This window comes from Bos taurus, chromosome 16, assembly GCF_002263795.3.
Source record: "Bos taurus isolate L1 Dominette 01449 registration number 42190680 breed Hereford chromosome 16, ARS-UCD2.0, whole genome shotgun sequence".
Taxonomy (NCBI): domain Eukaryota; kingdom Metazoa; phylum Chordata; class Mammalia; order Artiodactyla; family Bovidae; genus Bos; species Bos taurus.
Genome location: NC_037343.1, coordinates 2,604,396 through 2,627,727, shown reverse-complemented (window position 1 = coordinate 2,627,727; position 23,332 = coordinate 2,604,396). Strand labels below are relative to the sequence as shown.

At 50.4% G+C, this 23,332-nt stretch overlaps 1 protein-coding gene across 20 annotated transcripts in view; it reads right to left on the bottom strand.

Annotated features, from left to right (window-relative positions):
* NFASC (neurofascin) overlaps window positions 1-22,267 on the bottom strand; it is a 201,117-nt gene extending 178,850 nt beyond the window's left edge. For 18 of the 20 annotated variants that reach the window (XM_024976633.2, XM_024976641.2, XM_024976639.2 and 15 more), the window contains exons 1-2: window positions 22,141-22,267; window positions 18,693-18,820 (exon numbers count right to left, since the gene is read on the bottom strand). In XM_024976633.2, coding sequence (XP_024832401.1) covers window positions 18,693-18,811 — 119 coding nt within the window. In that variant the 5' untranslated portion in view covers window positions 18,812-18,820; window positions 22,141-22,267. The remainder of the gene's footprint in view (window positions 1-18,692; window positions 18,821-22,140) is intronic. The other 2 variants (XM_024976652.2, XM_024976634.2) reach the window with 2 other exon arrangements.
* Between the last annotated feature and the right edge of the window lie 1,065 nt (window positions 22,268-23,332).

Here is a 23,332-nt window from a genome sequence, read left to right as displayed (position 1 = left end):
TTCTCCAACACCACAGTTCAAAAGCATCAATTCTTTGGTGCTCAGCTTTCTTTATAGTCCAACTCTAACATCCATACATGACTACTGGAAAAACCACAGCCTTGACTAGACAGACCTTTGTTGACAAAGTGATGTCTTTGCTTTTTAATATGCTTTCTAGGTTGGTCATAACTTTCCTTCCAAGGAGTAAGGCATCTTTTAATTTCATGGTTGCAGTCACCATCTGCAGTGATTTTGGAGCCCAGAAAAATAAAGTCAGCCACTATTTCCACTGTTTCCCCATCTATTTGCCATGAAGTGATGGGACTGGATGCCATGTTTTCTGAATGTTGAACTTTAAGCCAACTTTTTCACTCTCCTCTTTCACTTTCATCAAGAGGCTCTTTAGTTCTTCTTCACTTTCTGCCATAAGGGTGGTGTCATCTGCATATATGAGGTTATTGATATTTCTCCCGGCAATCTTGATTCTGGCTTGTGCTTCATCCAGCCCAGCGTTTCTTATGATGTACTCTGCATATAAGTTAAATAAGCAGGGTGACAATATACAGCCTTGACATACTCCTTTTCCTATGTGGACCCAGTCTGTTGTTCCATGTCCAGTTCTAACTGTTGCTTCCTGACATGCATACAGGTTTCTCAAGAGGCAGGTCAGGTGGTCTGGTATTCCCATCTCTTGAAGAATTTTCCACAGTTTATTGTGATCCACACAGTCAAGGCTTTGGCATAGTCAATAAAGCAGAAATAGATATTTTTTCTGGAACTCTCTTGCTTTTTCAATGATCCAGCAGATGTTGGCGATTTGATCTCTGGTTCTTCTGCCTTTTCTTAGATCAGATTACTATCAAAAATATTATTAACTGCAGTTGTAACACAATCCTTAATAATGGTTATCGTAGGAATAAATTCAACTCTCTACCTTCCCAACTTAACAAGTTGCCCAATTTAATTTAGGATAACTAGATTAAAAAAAGCACAATTTGTTAACACGTTTTTTAAAATTTATATTTTGGCCCTGCCATGCACAGGATCTTAGTTCCCTGAGAAGAGACTGAAGCTGGGCCCTTGGCAGTGAAAGGTCACATTGCTAACCAGTGGACCATCAGGGAATTCCCTGCGGACACATTTTTAGATGGCATATTATATCATGTTGGGCTTGATGATCAAATTATAGTAATTTAATCAAATGTTGCTGCTGCTGCTGCTAAGTTGCTTCAGTCATGTCCGACTCTGTGTGACCCCATAGACGGCAGCCCAGTAGGCTCCTCTGTCCCTGGGATTCTCCAGGCAGGAATACTGGAATGGGTTGCCATTTCCTTCTCCAGTGCATGAAAGTGAAAAGTGAAAGTGAAGTTGCTCAGTCGTGCCCAACTCTTAGCGACCCCATGGACTGCAGCCTATAAAAATAATCAAAACCTGCTCTCACATCCTGAAGTTGGAACTTCTTATTCTTGGTTGCTCTGTAAGTTTGAAATTTTGTTTCTGTAAGAGAAAAGTGTTCAGACTAATTTACATGCATTTCTTTTTTATAGGTGTAAATAGTGTTTATTCCCAGTGAATGAAAATCCACTTTAAGTATAATTATCACTTTTTCTGAGTACTAGAAACATCTTGATGTGTTATATAAAAATTCTGGGAATTTTGTAGAATTATTATTGTGTTCCCCATTAGCTCTGTCACATTCCATATGCTTCCTGTCTCCACTCATGGTTCATTATGGATAAAAGAAACCATAGATGACTATGAAGAAAAGCAAAGTGAAACTCTGAGAGCAGAAGCACCCTGCAGCCAGCAGTATTCAACAGACAATACAATCCAGCCCTGATCTCCTCCAAATCCTCACCCCTCACATACCAGCAGAGCCCCAATCTGTCTCATATTGAGGAAAAAATAGAGCTATTAACTGATTAAAAGCAGAAATGAAGCCAGACGACACTTTACTTGAGAGTCCCCAGAGTTTCAGAATCACAAGATAGGAAAAGGTCTTGTTCAACCATAACCTCACCTATTGCTACACTGAATTTTTTAGTGAAGAAACTGAGGTCTCCAGGCAAGGATGTAGCTGAGGTCACCTGAGAGTTGGGGCAGAGGCGGCTCGGGACCCAGCTCCTGACTCTGAGTCCTCTGCTCTCCCTGTGCGCCTGGCAGTGCCAGGGTGGCTGCAAAGCCATCTGAGGGCGAGGCCCTGTCAGGGGACCAGACGGGGGAGTGGGAAACAGCTGCACAGCACGCAGGCCGTCCCGTCTGCGGGCCACCCCACAGCCGGGCACAGCCCCCTCCCCACAGGAGGTACTCGACCATCGTTTCCTGGGTTATGAATGAAACCGCAGCAGGTCCTGCTTCTATCTCTCCCCCGAGTCAAGGGGTGCCTATTCTTGTCCCCTTTGCAGAGTCGGGACAGTTTCCATCTCATCAAGAAAGCAGCTTCTGAAGACCCAGCCGCCAGCACTTCCTGAAGCGTAAGCGGACCAGGACACAGTGTGGTCCACCATGCTGTCTCAGCCCCTTTGGCTGCCACAACAAAATACCACAGGCTGGCCGGTTTACAAACAACAGATACTTCCTTCTCACGGTGCTGAAGGCTGGGAGTTTTAGGTCAGGGTGCCAGCACGGTCAGGTTCTGGTGAGCAGCCTCTCTCGGGACAGATGTCTGCCTTCTCACTGCATCCTCACGTAGTGGAAGGGAAGAGCTAGCCCAGGGATCTTTTACAAATAAGGGCACTAATCCCATTCACGAGGGTGCCACCCTCCTGAACTAATCACCTCCCAAAGGCCCTACCTTCTAGTACAATCACCTTAAGCATTAGGTTTTCAACACAGGTAATTTGGCAGGGGTAGGGGGCGGGGACACACACACTTTCAGACCACAGCAGCCCCACACTTCCGAAAATGAAAGAACTGGGCTAGCCATCCTCCGAGTTCGGTCCCTGAACCAGCAGTAGCAGATCAGCGGCTAGCTTGCTAGAAACGCACATTTTGGGCCCCACCCCAGGACGCCTGACTCAGATGCTGTGGGGGCGGGGCCCAGCAGCCAGTGTTCTAAGAGGCCATCCAGGGCACAGTGGCGCAGGCTGGTCTGAGAATCACAGACTAGCCTGTGTTTACGGTCCCTTGCAGCTCTGACAGTTTCTATCCCAGCCTGAATAATGAGATGGTGATTTGGATGATGACAGTATCCGCAAACACTGGCAGAGTTGTCGCAGCCCCAAGTACTTTCTGAACACTCCATGTAAAATGACTCAGTGCCCCAGTGGAAGGCGATCTCTGTAGGGAGGCGCAGCTGCAAGTAGCTGCCGCTGACATGCCCGAGAGTGGGGCCACATCCTCCCATTCAGGGGCTGCTGCCCTCCAAGCCTTGTCCACAGGCCCCAGCGGGAGACCTAAGCAGCAGCCTTTACCCAGGCCAACTGGTCTCCCTGAGCCGCACCTGCCCTCACTGCTCTGGGACTCTCTTCCCAACTCATCACATCTGACTTCTGTACTTTGAACAATGCAGGAAAATTCAAATAATGGCTTGCATGGTGTTATTACTAATTATTTGATTTACTAACAGCTGGGGCAGGGGTGATCGTGTCTGTAAGTTGCAGGTGCAGAGTAGAAGCTAGGCTGCAGCTGGGACCAGCAGTGAGACATCCTGAGAAGGGGCAAAGGATCCTCCACGACCCTGTCCGTGTCCTCTGTTCCCAGCAGCCGACTTCTGGCAATAACTCTCAAACCAGGAGAAGAGCGACTGAAAACACACACATCACATCTTAATGGTTGTGATTTCTAAGTGCTTGGGGTTTTTTGTTTGTTAATGCTTTTCAAATTTTATAATTTTACCTTTATAACCAGAAAACTTACATTTAAGAAATAAAATGTGGATTTCTATACTTTGCTGTATACATGTTTTAATACCAGTTACTAAAAAATAACAACAACAAAGGGGATTGCATCCAACCCACTGAGTCCTGCTGACCCCTGCTACAAGGCAGCATCAGTTTCCAGGTAGGATGGGTGAAATGGACAGGATGAGCTCTCCAGATATCCCTGGTTGGGCTCTGGGTCCCTGAGTCTCAGTGTGTCCCTCCGGGAAACGGGGAAATAACTGTTTCCAGTGGGTTGACAGGAAGACAGATGCAGAGTCAGAAATGAATCCCCAAAGCCCATATTGCCCCCGCCCGTCTGTTTGTTCACCGTCTTATCGACATCACAGCTGAGACTAACGCAACTGTGCTCCTCTGGCTCTGGGGTGATCCTGTGGGCTTTCACCTCAGAAAGAGGCAAACCTGACAAGCCCCAGCACGACGCCAGCCCCCAGGGCCTACTGCTCCAGGGGAAGGTGAAGGCACAAAGTGGCCTGCCTCCAGATGGAGATGGGGGCGCACCCGTCACCCGGCCAGGGAGGAGCCTCTCAGAACCTACTCAGTTTGTGAAATTTTCTGGAAAGAAAAAATAGGAGGGTTGGGGAATGTCAGCAAACAGTCAAGTCCTCTACAGCCCCCAACTTCCCAAGTGCGCCAGTGGGTAACAAAGGAAAAGAAGCTGGCGGAATCTCCGCTGCCCACGCAAGCCGACAGCCCGGTAGGGAAGAGGGAGCTGGCCTGGCCCTCCTCCTCCCCACCGTCTCACACTGGCATCTGGGGTGTGGGACGTGGGCCAGAAAGGTGCTCGACAATCAGACGGTGGGGGGGGGTTCTGCCCCTTACTTTGCCACTAGGTTGCTGCCAGCTTTGAACGAGTCCCTTCCCCAAGCTTCGTCCTCCTCCCACCCAGAGTGAGGGCCTCCCAGCTCAGATGGCTAAGACTCTCGTGAGACACACAACCAAGGAACCCATGAGCTGTCAGATGGTGCCTTTTCTTACTCCACCAGGAGGGAACGGGCAGGGGTGGTCCAGGCAACAGCGGACTCCCTAGTGGGAAAGGACCTCCTCAGCCTTCAGGAGAGCACCGGAGACCGCGAGCTCAGTTAGATGGAACCTGACTGGAATCAGAAGGATCTGAGTCAAAGCCCCAGGTGCACAGCTTACTAGCCGAGGAACCTCAGAAAAAAGCCATCAAGCTCCCCGTACTTCCCTTCACTCTCCCGTAAAGCAGGGCCACTGAGAATACTACTTCCTGAGTGTGGAGACACTGATTGAAAGCCCTTAGCCTATGGTAAGCTCTGAATATCTGGAAACTGCCATCATTCTAACCTCACTCTTCCTATTGTTACTGCTGCTGCTGCTATGACAACAACGGGGGAGAGGGGGCGGAGTCGGTGTGGGGAGGGTCACAGGCCACTAATGCCTAGGACTCATGACCATGGCACACTTCCTGTCCTCCCACTGGGGGTCAGGCAGATAACCAAGGTCAGTTTACCACATCTGCAAGAAGAAAACCACACGGGTTCCTGACAGTCACGTATCAGCTCTGAGTTACGTCCTCCCAGAGGAACCCCCAGTAAAGAAAGAGGTCTGCTTTTCAGGAGGCTTAATACCTTCCTTACCCATCCTCTCCCTCCCCCTCCACTCGCGCACACACACACATGCACATGCATGCACACACACACCCATCCTCTCCCTCCCTCTCCACTCACACACACACACACACACACACACACGCATGGACACCCACACACACATCCATCCTCTCCCTCCCTCACCACTCACGCGTGCACACACACACACACACACACATGCACAAGCACTCACAGAGCCCGCAGTTTTCCATCGGTACCATGGAGGATTCTAGGACACACTGGGGCAAAGGTTGAGCAGGTGCCAGCTGCCCAGCTGCAGCTGAATACAGGGCTCAGAGAAATCTACACAAAACAAGTTCAAACCGAACAAGCAAGCCAGCCAGCAGCCACACAGCCAGTGGTGATGCAAGAAGACAGTAGGCCCTTCCCAGGCCTGGTCACCAAGTCCCAGGGCTGGTGAGACCAGGACTTTAAATGCTGCCAGAGCTGGGAGAGGGTAGCAATGGTCAATGGCGTTCTGGGCCAGAGCTGTTTGAGCTGCTCGCCATCGCCCATCAAGGGATCCAGGGCCTGCCTTGCACTGGACACCAGCTGAGCCCCATGTCCCAGGAGACACCCAGCAGAGCGCAGACTGGGAATCCACAGGTAGAAAACGCGGCTTGCCTCTGCGCTGATGCATGCTGCTTCCTCAACCGGTCACCAGCTCCCTATGCTTTGGTTTCCCCACTTCTACAGCAGAAGCAATCATGAGCTTAGGGTATTAACTCAGTGTGGCAAAGAGATGATTAAGATGCAAGTAGATTATAGGAAGCCAGACAAGGGAAATGAAATGGTTTATAACTGGAAATGAACTCTCATACTCTGGCCTGATAGGCAGCCTCGCTTCTGCCTCTGTTTCATTGATTAACCTTGTGTTGATTTCCTTGCTGTGTCTGTGCCTCAGAGAAGCCATCCCTTTCTCCCCGCCACCCTTTTTCCTTATAGGTGTGGCCAAAATGAAATTAGAAAATTAGAGCTTGAGAATCACCAGACTATCCATTTCTTCTGAATTTCTATCCGCCCTTGTTTACAGGAGACACTCTCTAATGAGCTTGTTAGGCACACAGAAAAAGTAACAGCTCCATCTTTCAAAGCTCCACTCTGAATCACCTCCTTGAATCTTCCAAGCTACCACAGACTGAAATGAACTCTCAAACTCCACGAGCTCTGTGCTCCAAACCATGCATTTGCACCATCCTTATTACTTTGTGTAGTTAGCCATCTTCACCACGCATGGATGCCTGGAACGCTTGCTCAACTAGAGTGCAAGGTTTCTGAGCAAAGATGGCCTCTTCCCTCTCTGCTGTAATTCTCACAGTACCCAGCACACAAATGAGCACCTGTGTGAGGCTCAAAAATATTTTTTGGTTGCTCCCCAAAGTCATTAGGTGTACTTGAATAAGGCTGGGCATGAAGCTACAGAAGGGAAGGTGGGGAAATAACAGCAGCAGCTCAGTTTCATCAGGTGCTTCTTATCTGCCAAAGATCACGCCACTAATGAGCAGAGAGGCCAACTGGAATCCAGGCAGCCTGACTCCAGGCCCTTGCTCTTGCACCATCTTCTACTTCCAAGACCAGATGCATGCCCTTGAGCATTCCACTTTGGGAGCTGAGAAAAACCAACCTGGGAGGGCAGAAAGAAAAGAACGCAGGCAAATAATCTGCAGCAAAAATAGTCCAAGCCAGTAGAATATCTTTAGCCACTACTGAGTAGCCCTTGGCCTGTTTTAGTCTGTCCCCCACATAACGCATCTGGGTAGACCCAAGATGATGTCACCAGCCTGGTGAGAAACAAAAGCATTCTTGCTCTCAGAAGCCCCACTGTAATTTTTTAGGTTGCCATCCAAAAGCTTTTTCTTTATTTTTCAAGGCTTAATAATGCAGAGGAACCATGGGATGTGTTCAGAGACTTTCTCAGTCTGACTTGGAATGGGGCCCTGACCCCACTCCTGCACCAGAACCTTCCAGGAGGGTCCAGCCACACAGCATTCATAGCCTTTTGCTACATCTCCTTTTATCTTGCATGCATGCTAAGTTGCTTCAGTTGTGCAGGACTCTTTTCAACCCTATGGATGTAGTCCACCAGGCTCTTCTGTCCATGGCGTTCTCCAAGCAAGAAAAGTGGAGTGGGTTGCCATAGCTTTCTCCAGGGGATCTTCCCAACCCAGGGATTGACCCCACGTGTCCTATGGCTCCTGAACTGCAGGCAAATTCTTAACTGCTGAGCGACCACGGGAAGGCCCCTTTTATCTTTGCAGATGGTGACTACAGCCATGAAATTAAATGACGCTTGCTCCTTAGGAAAAAAGCTATGACCAACCTAGAGAGCATATTAAACCTTGGAAAAAAAGCTATGACCAACCTAGAGAGCATATTAAAAAGCAGAGATATTACTTTCCAATAAAGATCCATCTAGCCAAAGCTATGGTTTTTCTAGTAGTCATATATGGATGTGAGAGTTGGACTATAAAGAAAGCTGAGCACCAAAGAATTGATGCTTTTGAACTGTGGTGTTGGGGAACACTCTTGAGAGTCCCTTGGAAGGAGACCCAACCAATCTATCCTAAAGGAAATCAGTACTGAATATTCTTTGGAAGGACTGATGCTGAAGCTGAAGCACCAATACTTTGGCCATCTGATGTGAAGAACTGATTCCTAGGAAAAGACCCTGATGCTGGGAAAGATTGAAGGCAGGAGGAGAAGGGGACAACAGAGGATGAGATGGTTGGATGGCATCATCAACCCAATGGACATGAGTTTGAGTAAACTCTGGGAGTTGGTGATGGACAGGGAAGCCTGGTGTGCTGCAGTCCATGGGGTTGCAAAGAGTTGGACACGACTGAGCAACTGAACTGAACTCCCCTAACCTGCACGCTCTACATCTGTCGGTGCAGCATGAAGGCCCCCACCGCGTGAAGGCAGCCAGATGAAGGAAAAAAGCCAGAGGCCTGGGGCCACCGGCCAAACCCACCCAAGTCCCAGAGCCCAGGAGGCTCATGCTGATTCCTACACAACCCAGGACGGGTTGTGCTGGAACACCCCAGTCCGGGAGAATGAAAAAGATTAAAGTACTAAGACCCCAGACCTCTAAGTTAGACAGGGTATTTAACAGTGTCGCACAGACAGGTTGTGGGTGGCCAAGCTTCTGGGTTATCAGTCAGTTCATTTCAGTCGCTGAGTCGTGTCCAACTCTTTTTGACCCCATGGACTGCAGCACGCCAGGCTTCCTTGTCCATCACCAACTCCCAGAGTTCGCTCAAACTCATGTCCATTGAGTTGGTGATGCCATCCAACCATCCCACCCTCTGTCATCCCCTTCTCCTCCTGCCTTCAATCCTTCCCAGCATCAGCTTCTTTTCCAATGAGTCAGTTCTTCCCATCAGGTGGCCAAAGTATTAGAGTTTGAGCTTTAGCATCAGTCCTTCCAATGAATATTCAGAACTGATTTCCTTTGGATGGACTGGTTGGATCTCCTTGCAGTCCAAGGGACTCTCAAGAGTCTTTTCCAACACCAGAGTTCAAAAGCATCAGTTATTCCGGGTGATAGGGGATTCATTTTTTAGCCCAGGCCTAACTGGATGTCCTTATTCTTATCAGAGGGGCAGCATATGCTGACCATGCACAACCAGAGACAGAAAACAGAGCTGTCAGAAACAGAAACCCCTAGGGACACTCAGAGAGAAAGAAAAGCCAAAATATGAAATGGAGATTTAGCAGAGAAAATATTGAAGCAACACAATGCATAAACACTCTGTACTTAAAAGTAAACACTGAACAATTCATAAACAAAGTTTAAGAGAGGTCTGGATGTTATAATACTGGCTTTGAAACAGGAAAGCAGTATCTCAGCACAGAATTTCATGGAATGCATGAGAGGAAAAATCAGTCAAACTGCAACAGAGCAAGAGGGTAAATGTGGAGCAGATATAAGAGAGAGTCAGTCATTTCTCAGTGAGGAGCATTAGAAGTTCATAGCCAAGCAACAACGTGGGATCCCTGCGGCACACGTACAGTCATCCTGAGTTTCCTACCCAGATATACAGGACAGGAAACTCCCATCCTACAGTCAAGGTTTTTTTTTTTTTTTTTGGTCCTCTAAGTATGGATTCCATTAGTCTCAGCTAACACCTGATAAGGTCTTTAATTAAAGAACTCTTCCAACTCCAAGTAAAGACAGATAAGCACCTGGACGAGGTAGGTCCCTGCATAACTGGTCAGACCACGAAGACAGCCCTCCTCTGTTTCACTCAACAGCTTAGCCAGGATAGCTCCTGCCAGGCGGTGTCCCTGAAATAATGGCAGCATTACTGATGTTAGAGAAGTAGACAGGGGGACTACAGACATCGGGTCTCCTCTCCATGCTGAGTCTACCAGAGAAGACCCCCCAACACACCACAGGGTGGGAGCTCGGGCGCCAGGTGATGAAAATCGTCTGCTGATGTTACACTTGTGGATGAAGGAGGCTCCCGGGAGTGTCCCCTTGCAGGGCCCCGTTTTCTTATAGCAGAGCACCAGCATGAAAGGCAAGCCTAGACAGGCAAAACAGACAAGAGCTGGGCTCAGAGGCTCCGTCCAGCAGAGAGGGGACCACAGGGGCAGATGGTGATTCTTGCATGGGGAAGGAGCCGTAGCTTCCACCCAAGTCCTGATGAAGCCTCCGAGCAGTGGTGTTACAGTATCATGTTGGTCAAGACTCAGAAGGCTCCCGGGCCATCAGACCCTAACATTTCCTAACAGAAGACCGGAGCTTCTGTGTTCCCAGACTTTTATCTCACTCTTCAATACAAGTGACTCTCAGACACGGTAACTTCTCAAACAAGGGATCATCAGCACATATTGGAATTCAGAGCTGTCCAGTGGGTAATGAGCCAGGAGTAGGAGACTTTGGGATCAGATTCAATCCCAGCTTTGCCACTTAGAGCTATCTTACTTCGGGCCCATTCTGAGCCCCTATCCTTCCAAGTGATGGGTATAAATATCCAGTCCAAGGCTGTGATGGATCAGTGAGTTGACAGAAGCCACGCATCTAGCACAGTCCTTGGCACAGGGTCGATGTCCAGTCAACCCTGCCTCCCTTAGCCCCTGGCTGTCCTAAGGACAGAGGCACACACGGTGGGACCAGGGAGGGTCTTCCGACAAGGGCTGGAAGCCCAGCACCTACAGCTCAGCCAGCCGCTGTTTAAACAGATCCTTACACAAACACAACTGCTTAAATGCACAACAGCATTTATAGAGTGCCTTCTCCTATATAGTTCTTAAACAGTCCCGTTAGGTAGGCGTTATTATCCCCATTTCACAACTGGGAAATTTAAAGCTAAAGAAGGTTAAATAAGTGGTTCTAGTCCCTTCAGGTCCATAACCCAGTGCCCTTCCTGCCACCTGATACTAGAATAATCATCTATTTACTGTCTACTTCTTGTAAGTCTGCTCTGGGCCTGAAGGCAGGGCTGGAGGCCCACTGGGACTGGCTCCAGGAGCAGCGCCAGCCTGCCCTATGCTGGCCACAGGCTTCTATGCCTCACGGCTGGCGGTGCGCCGCTGGGAGCAGAGGTCAGCATGATACAGCCAGCCGAGCTGACCACCGTGTGCTGACTGAGGACCGCTGTGGGCGAGGCTGGTGGGTAAGACATTCTGCATCCTCAAGGCACTGCTCATCTCTTGAGCTAAGAAAGGAACAGCCAGGTGAAAAGTAGATCCGAGGAGGAGAAAACCCATCCAGAGAGCCAGTGGTTCTCAGCCTGGGTTGTACATTAGAATCAACAAGGGGCTTCCCTGGTGGCTCAGTGTAAAGAATCCACCTGCCAGGGCAGGGGACACGGATTGGATGTCTGGTCTGAGAAGCTCCCTCATGCCTCAGAGCAGCGGAGCCCACGTGCCTGTACTCTAGAGCCAGGGAACCGCAACTGCGCCCACGCACCACAACCGCCGAAGCCCGTGTGCCTAGAGTCTGTGCCCTGCACGAGAGAGGCCACCGCAGCGAGAGGACCACACGCTGCAAAAAGGGGACACCCCCGCGGCCCCAACTAGAGAAACGCCCGTGCACAGCGAAGACCCAGCACAGGCAAAAATAAATCAGTAAATAAAGTTACAGATCACCAAGAGGAAACCGAAACACTCCTATGCTGAGGTTCAACTCTTAGAGACTGTGATTTAATCGGCATCAAGTGGGTCCCAGCATCAGCACATCTGAACATCTCTCCAGGTGAAGCTAACTCATTGCCAGGTTGACAACACACTTGCAGGGTGCTGCCAGTCGGTGCGGTTTACTGACGAGTAGTACCAGCCCTACTCCGGAGCTTGTCAGAAATGCAGACGCTCAGGCCCAGTCCAAACCCACTGATTCTACCCCACACTTTAACAAGATCCCCGGGGACTCACGGGCGCGTGGAGGACAGGCAAGGGCAGGCTCCGTCCTAGGAGTCAATCAGAGAAGGCCCTCCCAGCCCTGCTGAGAGATACAGCCCACCTGCTCCCCACCACGCAGGGCACACCCCTGAGAGGAGAGCTGGGGAGACCGCAGGGAGCCGCCTCACTCAGCTCTGCACCTCCTGTCCCCGCAGAGTCACACCTGAGCCTGCATGATGCTGCTCCACGGACCAGGGCCACCGGAGCCCCAGCAAGCCCCTCTGCGAGCAGGAGGGAATCTGAGAGCAGGACCCTGCCACCGTTTCAGTGACAAGAAAAAGGAGTTTCTTCCCCTTGCATCTCCCTCCCCCCATCGGCGCGTCTCCACCACAGAAGAGGCAAGCTCAGGACAGCAGCGCCTCAGCCCAGCCTCAGAGAGACAGTGGGCAGCCCAACCCACCATAAAGGCAGCTCTGTCTCTGCAGGCACGGGGTGGCTGGTACCGGCTAAGCCTCGCGAAGGAGGGAATCCTCAAGAGAAGGCCAGAGACACACACACAGGGCAGCCCTGCCAGTGCCCCGCGCCCCTCCCCCAGCTCTGCATCCCCGCAGCCCGGCAGTCTTTGTTTCCATCAGTGTGTTTGTGTGTGTAATTTTTCTCACGTGCTGGCCTTTGCTCTCCTGTTAGACTGAGATCAACCCTCCCTGGCTCCTCCTTTGTCACTGCCCAGAATACCAAGTACAGAGACTTAGGCCCAGCAGGGGTTTGAGAAATATTATTTGTATTCATGCGCACGCATTTTCTAGGAGTCAAACCCATAGCTGCAGGCTAACAAAGAGCTACTCACAAGCAGGCATTTATTAAGGATTATTATCAGAAAACTGAGATTCTATGTAAGAAAACTAGAAAGCATGGCTTCAAAAAGCACACACTCTGGTTTAGGAAACTAGACTTTTACACAGAAAGCCTAAGACGGAGACGCAAAGAAATCAAACATATTTAGAATAAGCTTACACAGACCTCTGTGCACAGACTCATAACAACACAAAGGAAATTTTCTATTCCAGTTTTCTGACAGTTTGTTATTACTTGCTTATTGATTGGCATTTTGAAGCATTTTCCCCTCTGGTATTTCTACCACTGACCACATCCACTACACCGGGTAAACAAGATGAAATGACGCCTACAGTCAGAAAGGAAGATGAACGAAGACCAGGAACTTCTCTCTGTTGGATGCCCACAAACATCTGACGTAACAGTACAAAATCTGTACCCCATCCCACCACAGAGTCAAGTGTCCAGAGCCATACACACTGAGCTCCTGACCCATTCGAGGCTCCAGAAAGTCTCGGATCAGGTCCCTGGGACTAGAGCCAGAATCCAAGGAGCCTTCTCCCTGCCCTTGAAAGGAAAACCGCAGTGCATCACAAATGGTTGTTCTCATTGTGACAAAAAAGGGCAAAACTCACAGCCACGCACAGACCTTCAGTTCAGATTCAGCATGAGGTTTTCTCCAGCAGTGGGTCAAACTCCTCCCCATTCAAACGTCCATTTTTGCTCTAAGTCAAACAGATTCGGGCATGAGAGACAAATACGCAAAGGTAAATGGCAAACTGCAAAGATTCTCACACTAGAGCTGTGCGGGATATTTAAATTAAATTAAAATTTCAGTTCTCAGTCACATTAGCCACGTTTCAAGTGCTCAACAGCTATGTGTGGCCCGTGGTTACCACGCTGGAAAATGCAGATACAGAATAGTCCCACCATCACAGAAGGCTCTATTGGACAGCACAAATATTGAACATCTAGATTTTCATTTAAAGAAATGAGCAGGGTCTTCTGGGGACTTCTGTTGTTCTATCCAGGTGTGCTGGAGAGGTTTTAGATACATTTCAGAATGTTGGGTAGAAAGAGTACCTTTTCATAATGAAAGAGGCAATGTGCTGAATGTGCTGGGAGTCTCATGTAAACACAAACACTCTAAGGCAAAATTTGCAAGGCTACAAACTGGGTCATTTTAACACGCATATGTGCACACACATGGTCTCTCCTTCTTAAAAGGGCCATTACTAGTTCTCCTAACCCAAACTTTTGCTTTCATCACAAAGATTGTGAAGTCAAATGCTGCAAACCAATTTGGTGCCCAAAAACCCACATGCTACCTAGTCCTAGCCAGAACTGTTTTCCAGATCCCTCTTGGATGGTTCTAAGCATTCCCTGGCTTTACCTTTTAACATGGCATCACTAGGGAGAAAAATCTTTCAGATGGCAGGTCAGCACCCTGGACAGCAACAAGCTCCCTGCCTGCCAAGGAAGAGTTCCAGTCCTCCCCATTGCCAGAGACACCCTTCAGAAAAAACACTCCCCAGACAGCACTGCCTGTGCAGGGATGTCACTCACGTCTCCTAATGCCACAATCTTGTTCAGAACAAGAGCAAGCTCAGCTAAGAAGCCTAAATGCTCCTCACCAACTTCAAGACAAAGTCCAACTTCTAGTCAGATTCAGGACTCTCTGGAGTCCGGCCCCAGCTGGCCCCTCCAGCTGTACCTTCCACTGTTCCAGCCTGGCCAAGTCAATGCCAGAGGACCACTTCCCTCCTCTAAACCTTTGATTATGCTCCTTTAGCCCATTTCCTTCCTTTATCTCCTACCCATCTCTGGGGACCCAGATCAGCCCCTGCATCTCTTCAAAATCTTCCCAAAGGACTTTAGTCTACATTGGTATCCTCTCTTTTCTGACATACCAAGGCATTTCTAGTTTAGATCATGCTTTAAGGAACTTAATTACATACCCTCTTGTACAATTACTAGGTTCGTATGCAGAGTTTAAAGTTCCCAGTGTCCTGGTACATGGAAGACCTAGCTTTGCCAGCAACTACACATTTTGATCATAAAATAATGATCTTAGATGAAACCATCTCTAACATTCTATGAGTTGAAGATTCTCTCAAAACAAGTTGCCACCCAGAAGTGTGCTATGCTCATAATAGAGGCTTCAAAGACTAACTGCAGATGCAATGAACACCATGTAAAAAAAACACACACAAAAAAACAAAACCAAGGCACAGCTCAGAGCTGGCAACAGCTAGACAACCCTGGTTTAGCTTCCAACATGAGTCACAAAGGCTTCATTTCCACTCAGTGTGTGATGACGAACAGAAAGAGATCCTGTTTTTGTCCTTTCCTACGTCACAGCATGGGAAAACCGCCTGTGGCCTCAGAGAACATGTCACCTTCAACATGCGGAAAAATATCGCACAGTGGGTATTGTAACACTGGCATTATAACAATGCTTCTCATACAGACATCCATGGGCAGGCCAACCAATACCTGACCGAAGTGCACTCACCCCACTACTAATTATGCATAAGCCCAGACAGACTATGGAAAATAACAAAAAACATAATTTTGTTGGTGCCCCCAAATAAAATTCTGACTGGTCTTACAAGTCAAGAGGTTCCAAAGGGGAGCGAGAACTGACTTAAAATCTCAGCTCAACATTTTACTTTTTGTCCAAATGATTGTTATATGACCTCCTTGTGTTTAAAATCCTGTTCTCACAGCACCAACTTACAGATCCACATACAACAGGACACAGGGATGGCTCTTTCCCTCATGCACATGGAGAAATTAAGACCCAGAAGAGTTTAATAACTTTTGTATTGCAAATAAAGATCACATTAGAATGAGAATCCAGTTGAAACAATTTCAATAACATAAGCAACATGCACACATAAACATTCATATACTTGTATACACATACATTCAAAGAACTCTTAGTAATATAAAGAGATGAGTTACGAAATTCACCGAGCTTGGAACTGGAAGATTCCACTGAATTCTTGCAAAAAAGTGTTACTGCCAAAGCAAATTGGCCAGCATCAGTAAAGAAGGAACTCTCATCACGGGGAAAAGTCCTTGGAATTGCTCTGCCAGCCATTCACTCTCATCCCAGAAAGTCACAAGATCTGAGAACAAAATTTAGCATCTGGTCAACCGACCCCAGTTGGTCTAAATTGGATCCAGGAAAGTAAGCCCAGCATGAAGGCCACAATCATCCTGTCCTAAGCCCTTCCCCAAGTCGACCATTCTAAGCGCTCAGAGAGGGATAGCAGTGAGACCCCAGGGTAATCAGGTTAGAAAAGTAGACTCTGGCACTCAGGGACCTCTATGACTATGTCTTAGTACAGTGCTCCAAATATGTCCCTCACTACTGAATTACATGCATCCACCACCCAAGCCATGCCATTTATTCATCGTGACTCAAACACCCCTGCATATTCCTGCCATTGAATCTGCAGTCCTCCAGCAGCTCTGATTACCAAGTCTTCAAATCTTGATGTCTCAAGATCCCCCTCAATTATTTCCTCCTGCAAGAGGCTTTTCCAGATTGTCCAAGCCCAATATAATCTCCTGTCAACCTTTTAGAATTTACTGTCTGGAATTAGCAAGTGTTTCTTGTATTTGAAAAAAAAAATCTCTCTCTCTCTCTCTCTCTCTCTCTCTCTCTCTATCTATATATATATATATATCTTATCTCCATTACAGTGAAGACAAGGTCTTGTGAGCCTCCATTTTGCTCCAGAAGATGGTGTGGTACCCGCTACCCACATAGCACATGTTCAATAAATGTTTGGTGATGATGGTAAGAATAGTAAGACCTCTCCAAAGGTTCCTGTTACCCAAGGACAGACCTAGATATACAACTATGTCCATAGGACTGCGTGGGGCAGGCAGAAAGAACCCAAAAGGGAACCCACGTGGTGGGCAACAGCTCACACAGCCTTCCTCCAACTCCGCCAACGGCTTCCTCATTCTAGGACTTAGTCAGAAATCCTCCCTTCCTACCCTTGAGCCACTGCTCCCAAGCTGTTTATCTCGTTAACTCTGTTTATTGTGATCCTGGTAAGAGGTTCTGAAGCCCTCCAAGCCCCTCTCTAATTAAATTCATTAGAACAGATTGGGGCTTTCCTTCTGCATCTCAGAAAAATTAACAACATGATTAGCATCATAATGCTGGGGAGATGGGCTGCCAGGGAGGCCTTTCAGGAGGGGCTGGCCCAGTCTGGGAGGGGAAGAGTGAGGGGGAGCAGGTGAAGAAGAAGGCAGATGCTCAGACAGCTGCTTCCCAGAGGAGGGGAGCTACGGGGTCAGAGGGGATGGTGGAGTCAGCGGAGATGGTGACAGCCTGAGGGGATGACCCAACAGGCCCCAGGCACTCCAACTTTTTCAAGGCATGGCTTTTGGGAGAGGGAAGGCAAGACAAGAAATTAATCCATGACATAAATACCAGAGACACGGGCTTCTGGGACTAGAGACTTTCAGCAATCTCTAGTGTTAGAGAGAGAAACATATTGAGGCTCTGTTAATGATGGCATCACCGACTCGATGGACAGGAGTTTGAGCAAGCTCTGGAGTTCATGATGGACAGGGAGGCCTGGTGTGCTGCAGTCTATGGGGTTGCAAAGAGTCGGACACGACTGAGCAACTGAGCTGAACTGCACTGAATGCTGGGGCTGGAAGTAAAACAAGCCCCTCCTGCTGTTCATGACGATGTCCCTTCGGTAAGGCTCTACTACAGGAAAATGGGGTGAGCAGGCACAGGTAGGCACGTCACTTCTTTCCCAGAGAACCTGATCCCACAGAGTTCTTGCTTATACCCCTGGTGGGTTCCCTCATCTAGAAAATTCTCACCTTCCCTTCCTTACCAAAACTCTACCAACCTTTCAAGGCTCCGCTCCATTTCCACCCCCTGTAAAGAACAGTTAGCATTTGGTATTTACTGCTGGCCAGGGAGGGTGCTGGAGTCTTCTCTGCCTTATCACATGTAATCCCTAACACAGCTCTGCAAAGTTCATATTAACGGTCCCATTCTACAGACTGGGAGACCAAAGCTCCTCAGCCAGTAAGTGAAAGAACCAAGCTTTGACCGAAGGTCTGTCTGAAGCCACAGCTGAGCAGCTTCACAATGCTGTCACCTCCCTGACTCCATAAGCCATACTGAGGCATAGCTCCTTCCTTGGAAACCTCACTGCCCAGGGTCTGAAGACTTAATTATACGATACCACTTTGGTGGCACTTTCGTATTATGCCACTTTCATTTTTCCCGACTTGTCTCAAAACCTAAGCAAAGAGGGTGGATCAAGAGATCTCAAGCTGGCTGGCAAAGTCTGACTAATGCCCCAGGTCAGCAAAGCTGTGAGAAGCACCTCCTCAAGCACCCAGCAAAGTCATTAGCTCCCAGAGCCCTCCCTGAAGCCCCAAGGACCAGGGTGCACACATTTAACATCTGCCCTTGCAGCCTGAGCCCTAGCTGAGCACTAGGAGTAAATGCTCAGAAGTCTGACATGAGGCTGCTCTAGCCAAAGCGGCAGTCGATCCAAACAGGGCGGTGCAGTCATCCCAGGCCCTCCTGCCCGCCAGGACCCCTCGGCCATGCTCCTACAAGGCCAGGAAGCCATCTACCTCTGGTGGAGCATTTCTTGTAGTGAACTTAAATCTGTTTTCATTTCTGTAACTCCAATTCAACTTATATGCCCAACATGTAGCTTAGCTGGGCATTCAACAATATGCCCTAGGATATATTCAAAGGCTCGGGACACACTAATGAAATGAGATAAAGCAGATATGTACCCGGAGGGGGCTTCCTCAGAAAGGTGAGGATGGCTGTCTTTATCCTTGGGCTCCTTCCCAGTTCAGCCATGGATGTTCACGGCAACCTATGCTCAAGAGTGTAGCTTCTATGGATCCCTCTGTCACCATCAACCTCCTCCCTCCTACCTGAATTTCTCCGATGACTCCCACCTGATCGTGACCTCCCAGAACTCCAAGACCCTTCCGCCCATGTCGAGCTCACAATAATTTTACTCACCTTGCTCCTGAGCACGTATCTGTACTCGCTGTCTCTCCATCAGTTAGGAGCTCCCTGAGGGCAGATCCTGGGCCTCTTTCCTCTGGCTCACTCTGACATTCTAAGCATATTTTGACCATCCTTTGCCCCTAAAATACAAGTGCTTAAGAAATGAGAATGGGAGAGTTGAGGAGCCTCAGTCTTGTCCCAGGGTTCCCCCACCAGGCTGAAGCAGCAGCCAGCAGGGTTCAGCTGCACGCAGAACATCACCTCTTGCCCCTCGAGTCAGGGATCTGGTAATATCCTGCACCACCTTCTTCCTCACATTCAACCTCCAAGTCAGCCCTGGGCCCCATTCTGACAACACCAACCCAGCCCTCTTCCCAGCTGCGGCGGAGGGGGCCGATGCCACAGGAGGGAAAGATGTTCCTCATCCCTGGCCCCATGTCCTTACTCAAGCTTATCTGTGTTATTTGTCTGATCACTCGTCTCTCTTTTCCATCACGCTGGCAGCTCTGAGAGACCCTGTTTTACTTTCCATCTCTATGATCCCAGCACCTAGCACATTGTAGGATTTAACTAGCATTTGTTGAATGAGTAAGTATGTAACCAGCCTTCAATTCCCCTTACTTCCTTCCCTCCTCTTCTCCCAAGCCAAACAGACTGAAACTGAGCTTCTCTGCCTCTCTCTTTCTAGTTTCCTAGGAAACTCTTTTTCTGAAGACTAAGTGATGACCCTCACACCCCAGCTCTTGGATAATCTTAGAGAAGAGGGGCACCAGGGGAAGGGAACACACTGCAGCAACTGCTAAGTAACAGGAGGCTTGGAACCCTGTCTCTCAGTCACTGCAGAAACAACACCATCTTCTGTGCCTCCACCCCCAGATATCCAAAGCGAGAACCCAACCCCCAAACACCGGCCACCTCCTCAATGTACCCCTGACCGATACAGCCCGACTCCATAAGCCCAGCCTGTCACAGCCCACAGGGAGCTGGCCAGGTCTTGCTCTGGCTCCGCAGGGGGCTGGCTTCCCACTCTGTGTGCCTCAATTTATCCATGCCATAGCCTCTGTGATATCAAACAAGGGATGAGAGGTGAGATTCACTGCACAGAACCAGGAGATATATACACAATTATCAGAATCCCCCACTTAACCTGAGCCCCAAGCAAGCATTTCAACATCAGTAACTTAATCCAATCAGCTCCCAAAGATGGCTCCAGGTGATACCTCCTCCCTGGAGCAGGAAAACCTGGGAACCCTGGGAATGCTGATGCCAGGGGAAGCTACCACCTCACCCCACTCATGAGGGGAGGGACACGGAAGACCGACAAAGCAGAGGACAGCCAGTCCCCCAGCCTGTGCCTGCCCATTCAGAGACGCTGCTCATGAGCTGAAGGAGTCCACTCTCTATTCTAAAGTGAGGGAGCCTTGTAGAGAAGGGGCAGCATCCACCAGCAATTTGCTCTCAACCTCCAATTTAAGACTTGGGATTTTAGCTGAGGTCCCCAGGGCAGGAATTGGGCTGCCATTGCCTGGTTCGCGGTGCCAAACACAACTTCTGGACTAAGTGTAAGTCAGTCTCTTTCCTCATTTGTGTTATTCATCCTCATTCTATTTGCTCTCTCTCTTTCTTTCTATACTCACGCATGCGCGCACGCGCGCACACACACACACACACACACACACACACACCCCTTCAGCTGAATCTAAATGCTAGAGGAAGAAATTACTCCCTCCGAAGTGCCAGTTCTGTCAGGACAAAAAGTAGAATTATTAGATGCAGAGCAGATCCCACTCCCATCTTCTTTAAATCTTCCTGCAATGCAAAGCCACCAAATGCAATCACCCCCAAACCAGGGGGGAGGGGCAGGCTCCTGTCTGCCTCCTTCCTCTGCTCCTCCAGCTGGCGTGACCAGCCCCCCGGGTCTTTACACATTTTCCCTGGGCTTCTCTTACTTATGGTTCAAGTGCAGTGGGTTGTGAATCTGCCGGTCTCCAGTTCTAGACGAGAACTCCGCTTCCTGCCCACCCAGGTCTCCAGGCCCTGTGGCTGCCCTTGCCGGGGCCGTGATTAGGGCCCAGCAAGGGCTCATCCACGTTCCGAGGGTAGATAATACACACCGGCCCTCGTGCCAGGGAGACAGACAGGCAGAAAAGGGACATCGTCATCCACTCCTTTGGACGGAGGAAGGAGGGATCTCTGCCCAACACACACACAGACACACACACACACCACTGCCAAATGCCAAGTAAGGAATGAGGAACAGAACCCAGCTCAAGGCAAGAGGGACTGCCATGGGGACCAGAGTCTAGGTGATTCAGCACTCTGCCCACTCAGCCCAGCCCATGGACCACACTCATGACAGCTCTCGATGCCAAAGTGCTGACTTGGAGACTGAGAAAGAATCCTTTCTAAAATCCGAAATTTTCCAGCCCTCCAGAGAGGCTCCTCATCCAGGCCTTTGCATCCCAGGGCTCAGTTCAAGACCAGGAAGAGGTTGCGAAACCATTTCTTTGGATTCTGCCTCTCCTCCTTACTAGTTTTCCTAAGCTTAACACCTCCTCCCCCCCACCCCCACTCCCATCCCTCTAGGAAACAAACCTGAACAGCTACAGGAAGACAGTGGCTAAAGAGGAATGTAAGAGAGGCCTAATAACACGCAGCATCCTTTGCCCTTCCCCACCCCGGAGCCATGAATAGGATCAAACATGCAGAAAGGGGTATAAGTGGATTCTGCCACAGTGAGTACACAGGGCCTTCAGAGTCCTAGGCCTCCCCAAGCAGAGAAGGAGGGCCCAGCGGCAGGTGAGGGGGCTTGGGACAAGTCTGTGTGGCTACAAACAGCACCAGGAAGGGCATGTGGGGAAGGTGATGTGGGGCTCGCCAGGTAACAGCCAAGAGGGAGAAGACGGCGTTCTGGAGAGGGTGGAGGCGGACACCAGTAGGCAGCTGGGAAGGGGCTAGGCCCCGGTATGCAGAAGGGACGCGGTAGGGACAGAAACTGCGAGGGAGCTGACAGACGCACACGGAGGGACGGGGGCATGAATCGGCGGCCGGAGCAGTAAGGGCAGGAGAGAGGCGGGGGTGCAGGGAAGGGAAAACAGAAGGGAAGGGGTCGCACAAAGTGGGGTGCGGTGGTAAACAGGTCAGTGGAGAGCTCGGGGTGCGGCGGGGACGGAAGGACAGGGGAAGAGACGGAGGGGAGGGAGGGGGCGGGGAGGCGGCCAAAGAGCAAAGGCGTGCGGGGGGCTGGGGCGGGGAGCCGGGTGGGGCAGGGTCCCGGTGTAGACTCGGGGCTCGGGCAGGTGACGACGCGGAGAGAGAGGTCGAGGCGTGGAAGGAGGGGATGGGTTCGGGTGAGAGATGGAGACAGGCAGAGAAGGGCGGGAGCAAGGGGACGGCGCTGGACGGGCCTCCACGAATCCGTTCCACCCGCAGCTCGTCTCCGGTGTCCGCGCGTGCCTACCTGCAAGGGCTGGGGCTCCGGCCCCGGGTGCAGTCGGCGCTGTCCGCCGCCCGCGCCGCCGCTTGCCTGTCGTCCCCCGCAGCGCCGCTCGCCTCCCGCCGCCGCATTAGGGCAGAGCGCGGCCCGTGCGCGCCCCCGGCGGCCGCGCGCCCCCGACCTCCTGCGTGCGCGCGCCCGCGCCTCCCCGCGCGCGCCGGGACGGGGAGGGGGAGGGGAAGGGAGGGCAGAGGAGGGAGGGGGCGGGGAGGGAGGCAGAGGGGGAGGGGAGGGAGGGGAAGGGAGGGGAGAAGCGAGGAGTGGGGGAGGGGAGGGGAGGGCCGGACTGGGGAGCGCGCGGGCCGAGACCCGGCAGGGCCTGGAGGGGCGCGGGCCAGAGGCTTGCGGGGTCCGGCCCGCGCCGCCTCTCTTCGCACGGACCCCCGGCCTCTGCGCACGGGCGTTGGAGACGGTAGTGATCCGCTCCGGTTTCCATTCGCCGAGCCAGACTTGCAGGAGGGAACACGCTGGCGGTCTATCCGGGACTATCGCGTTTGTCCTGTGCACGCCCCTCCACCATTAGACTGGGACTCACTGTGGGGCTTGTTCCCAGGGAGACTTACTTCTGGTAGACTCTCAGGAGCTTTTCTTTACTGGAGAGCTGTTGAATCCCGAACTGGGGAGGTCAGCAATGTTGTGACACCTGCTGATGGTGGAGTGGTCTTCTTATAAAAGCGGGAAATTTCATTTAAATGGGCTCAGGCCCTGCCCAGACTTGAGTTAAGGGGGAAGAAGCCCAGGACTGGGAGGCCAGATATCCAAAGTCTCCTCCTGACTCTGACTCTCGTGGTGAGATGCTTCTCTGTGGGCCTGTTTTCTCAACTGGACGATGAAAAGTTGATTAGATGATCCCTTCAGAACTGGCAACTGTGAGGCCCTGTGCAGGCTGAGAGAGACACGAGCTCACTGTCACCTGAAACCATGGAGAGATCTGGATTGGGGCATCACATAACCTTAGGCGGGGAGAGCACTTGGAAGAAGTTTCTAGTCTATCCCTCATCCCAAACCACAGTTCCCTTGGCAGCCCCCCTCTGAGGTCCCATTCAAAATCATGTTCGGGGAATTTCCCTGGTGGTCCAGTGGTTAAGACTCCCCCCTTCCAATGCAGGAGTCTCTGATTTGGAAACTAAGATCCCACATACCATGTGGCACAGCC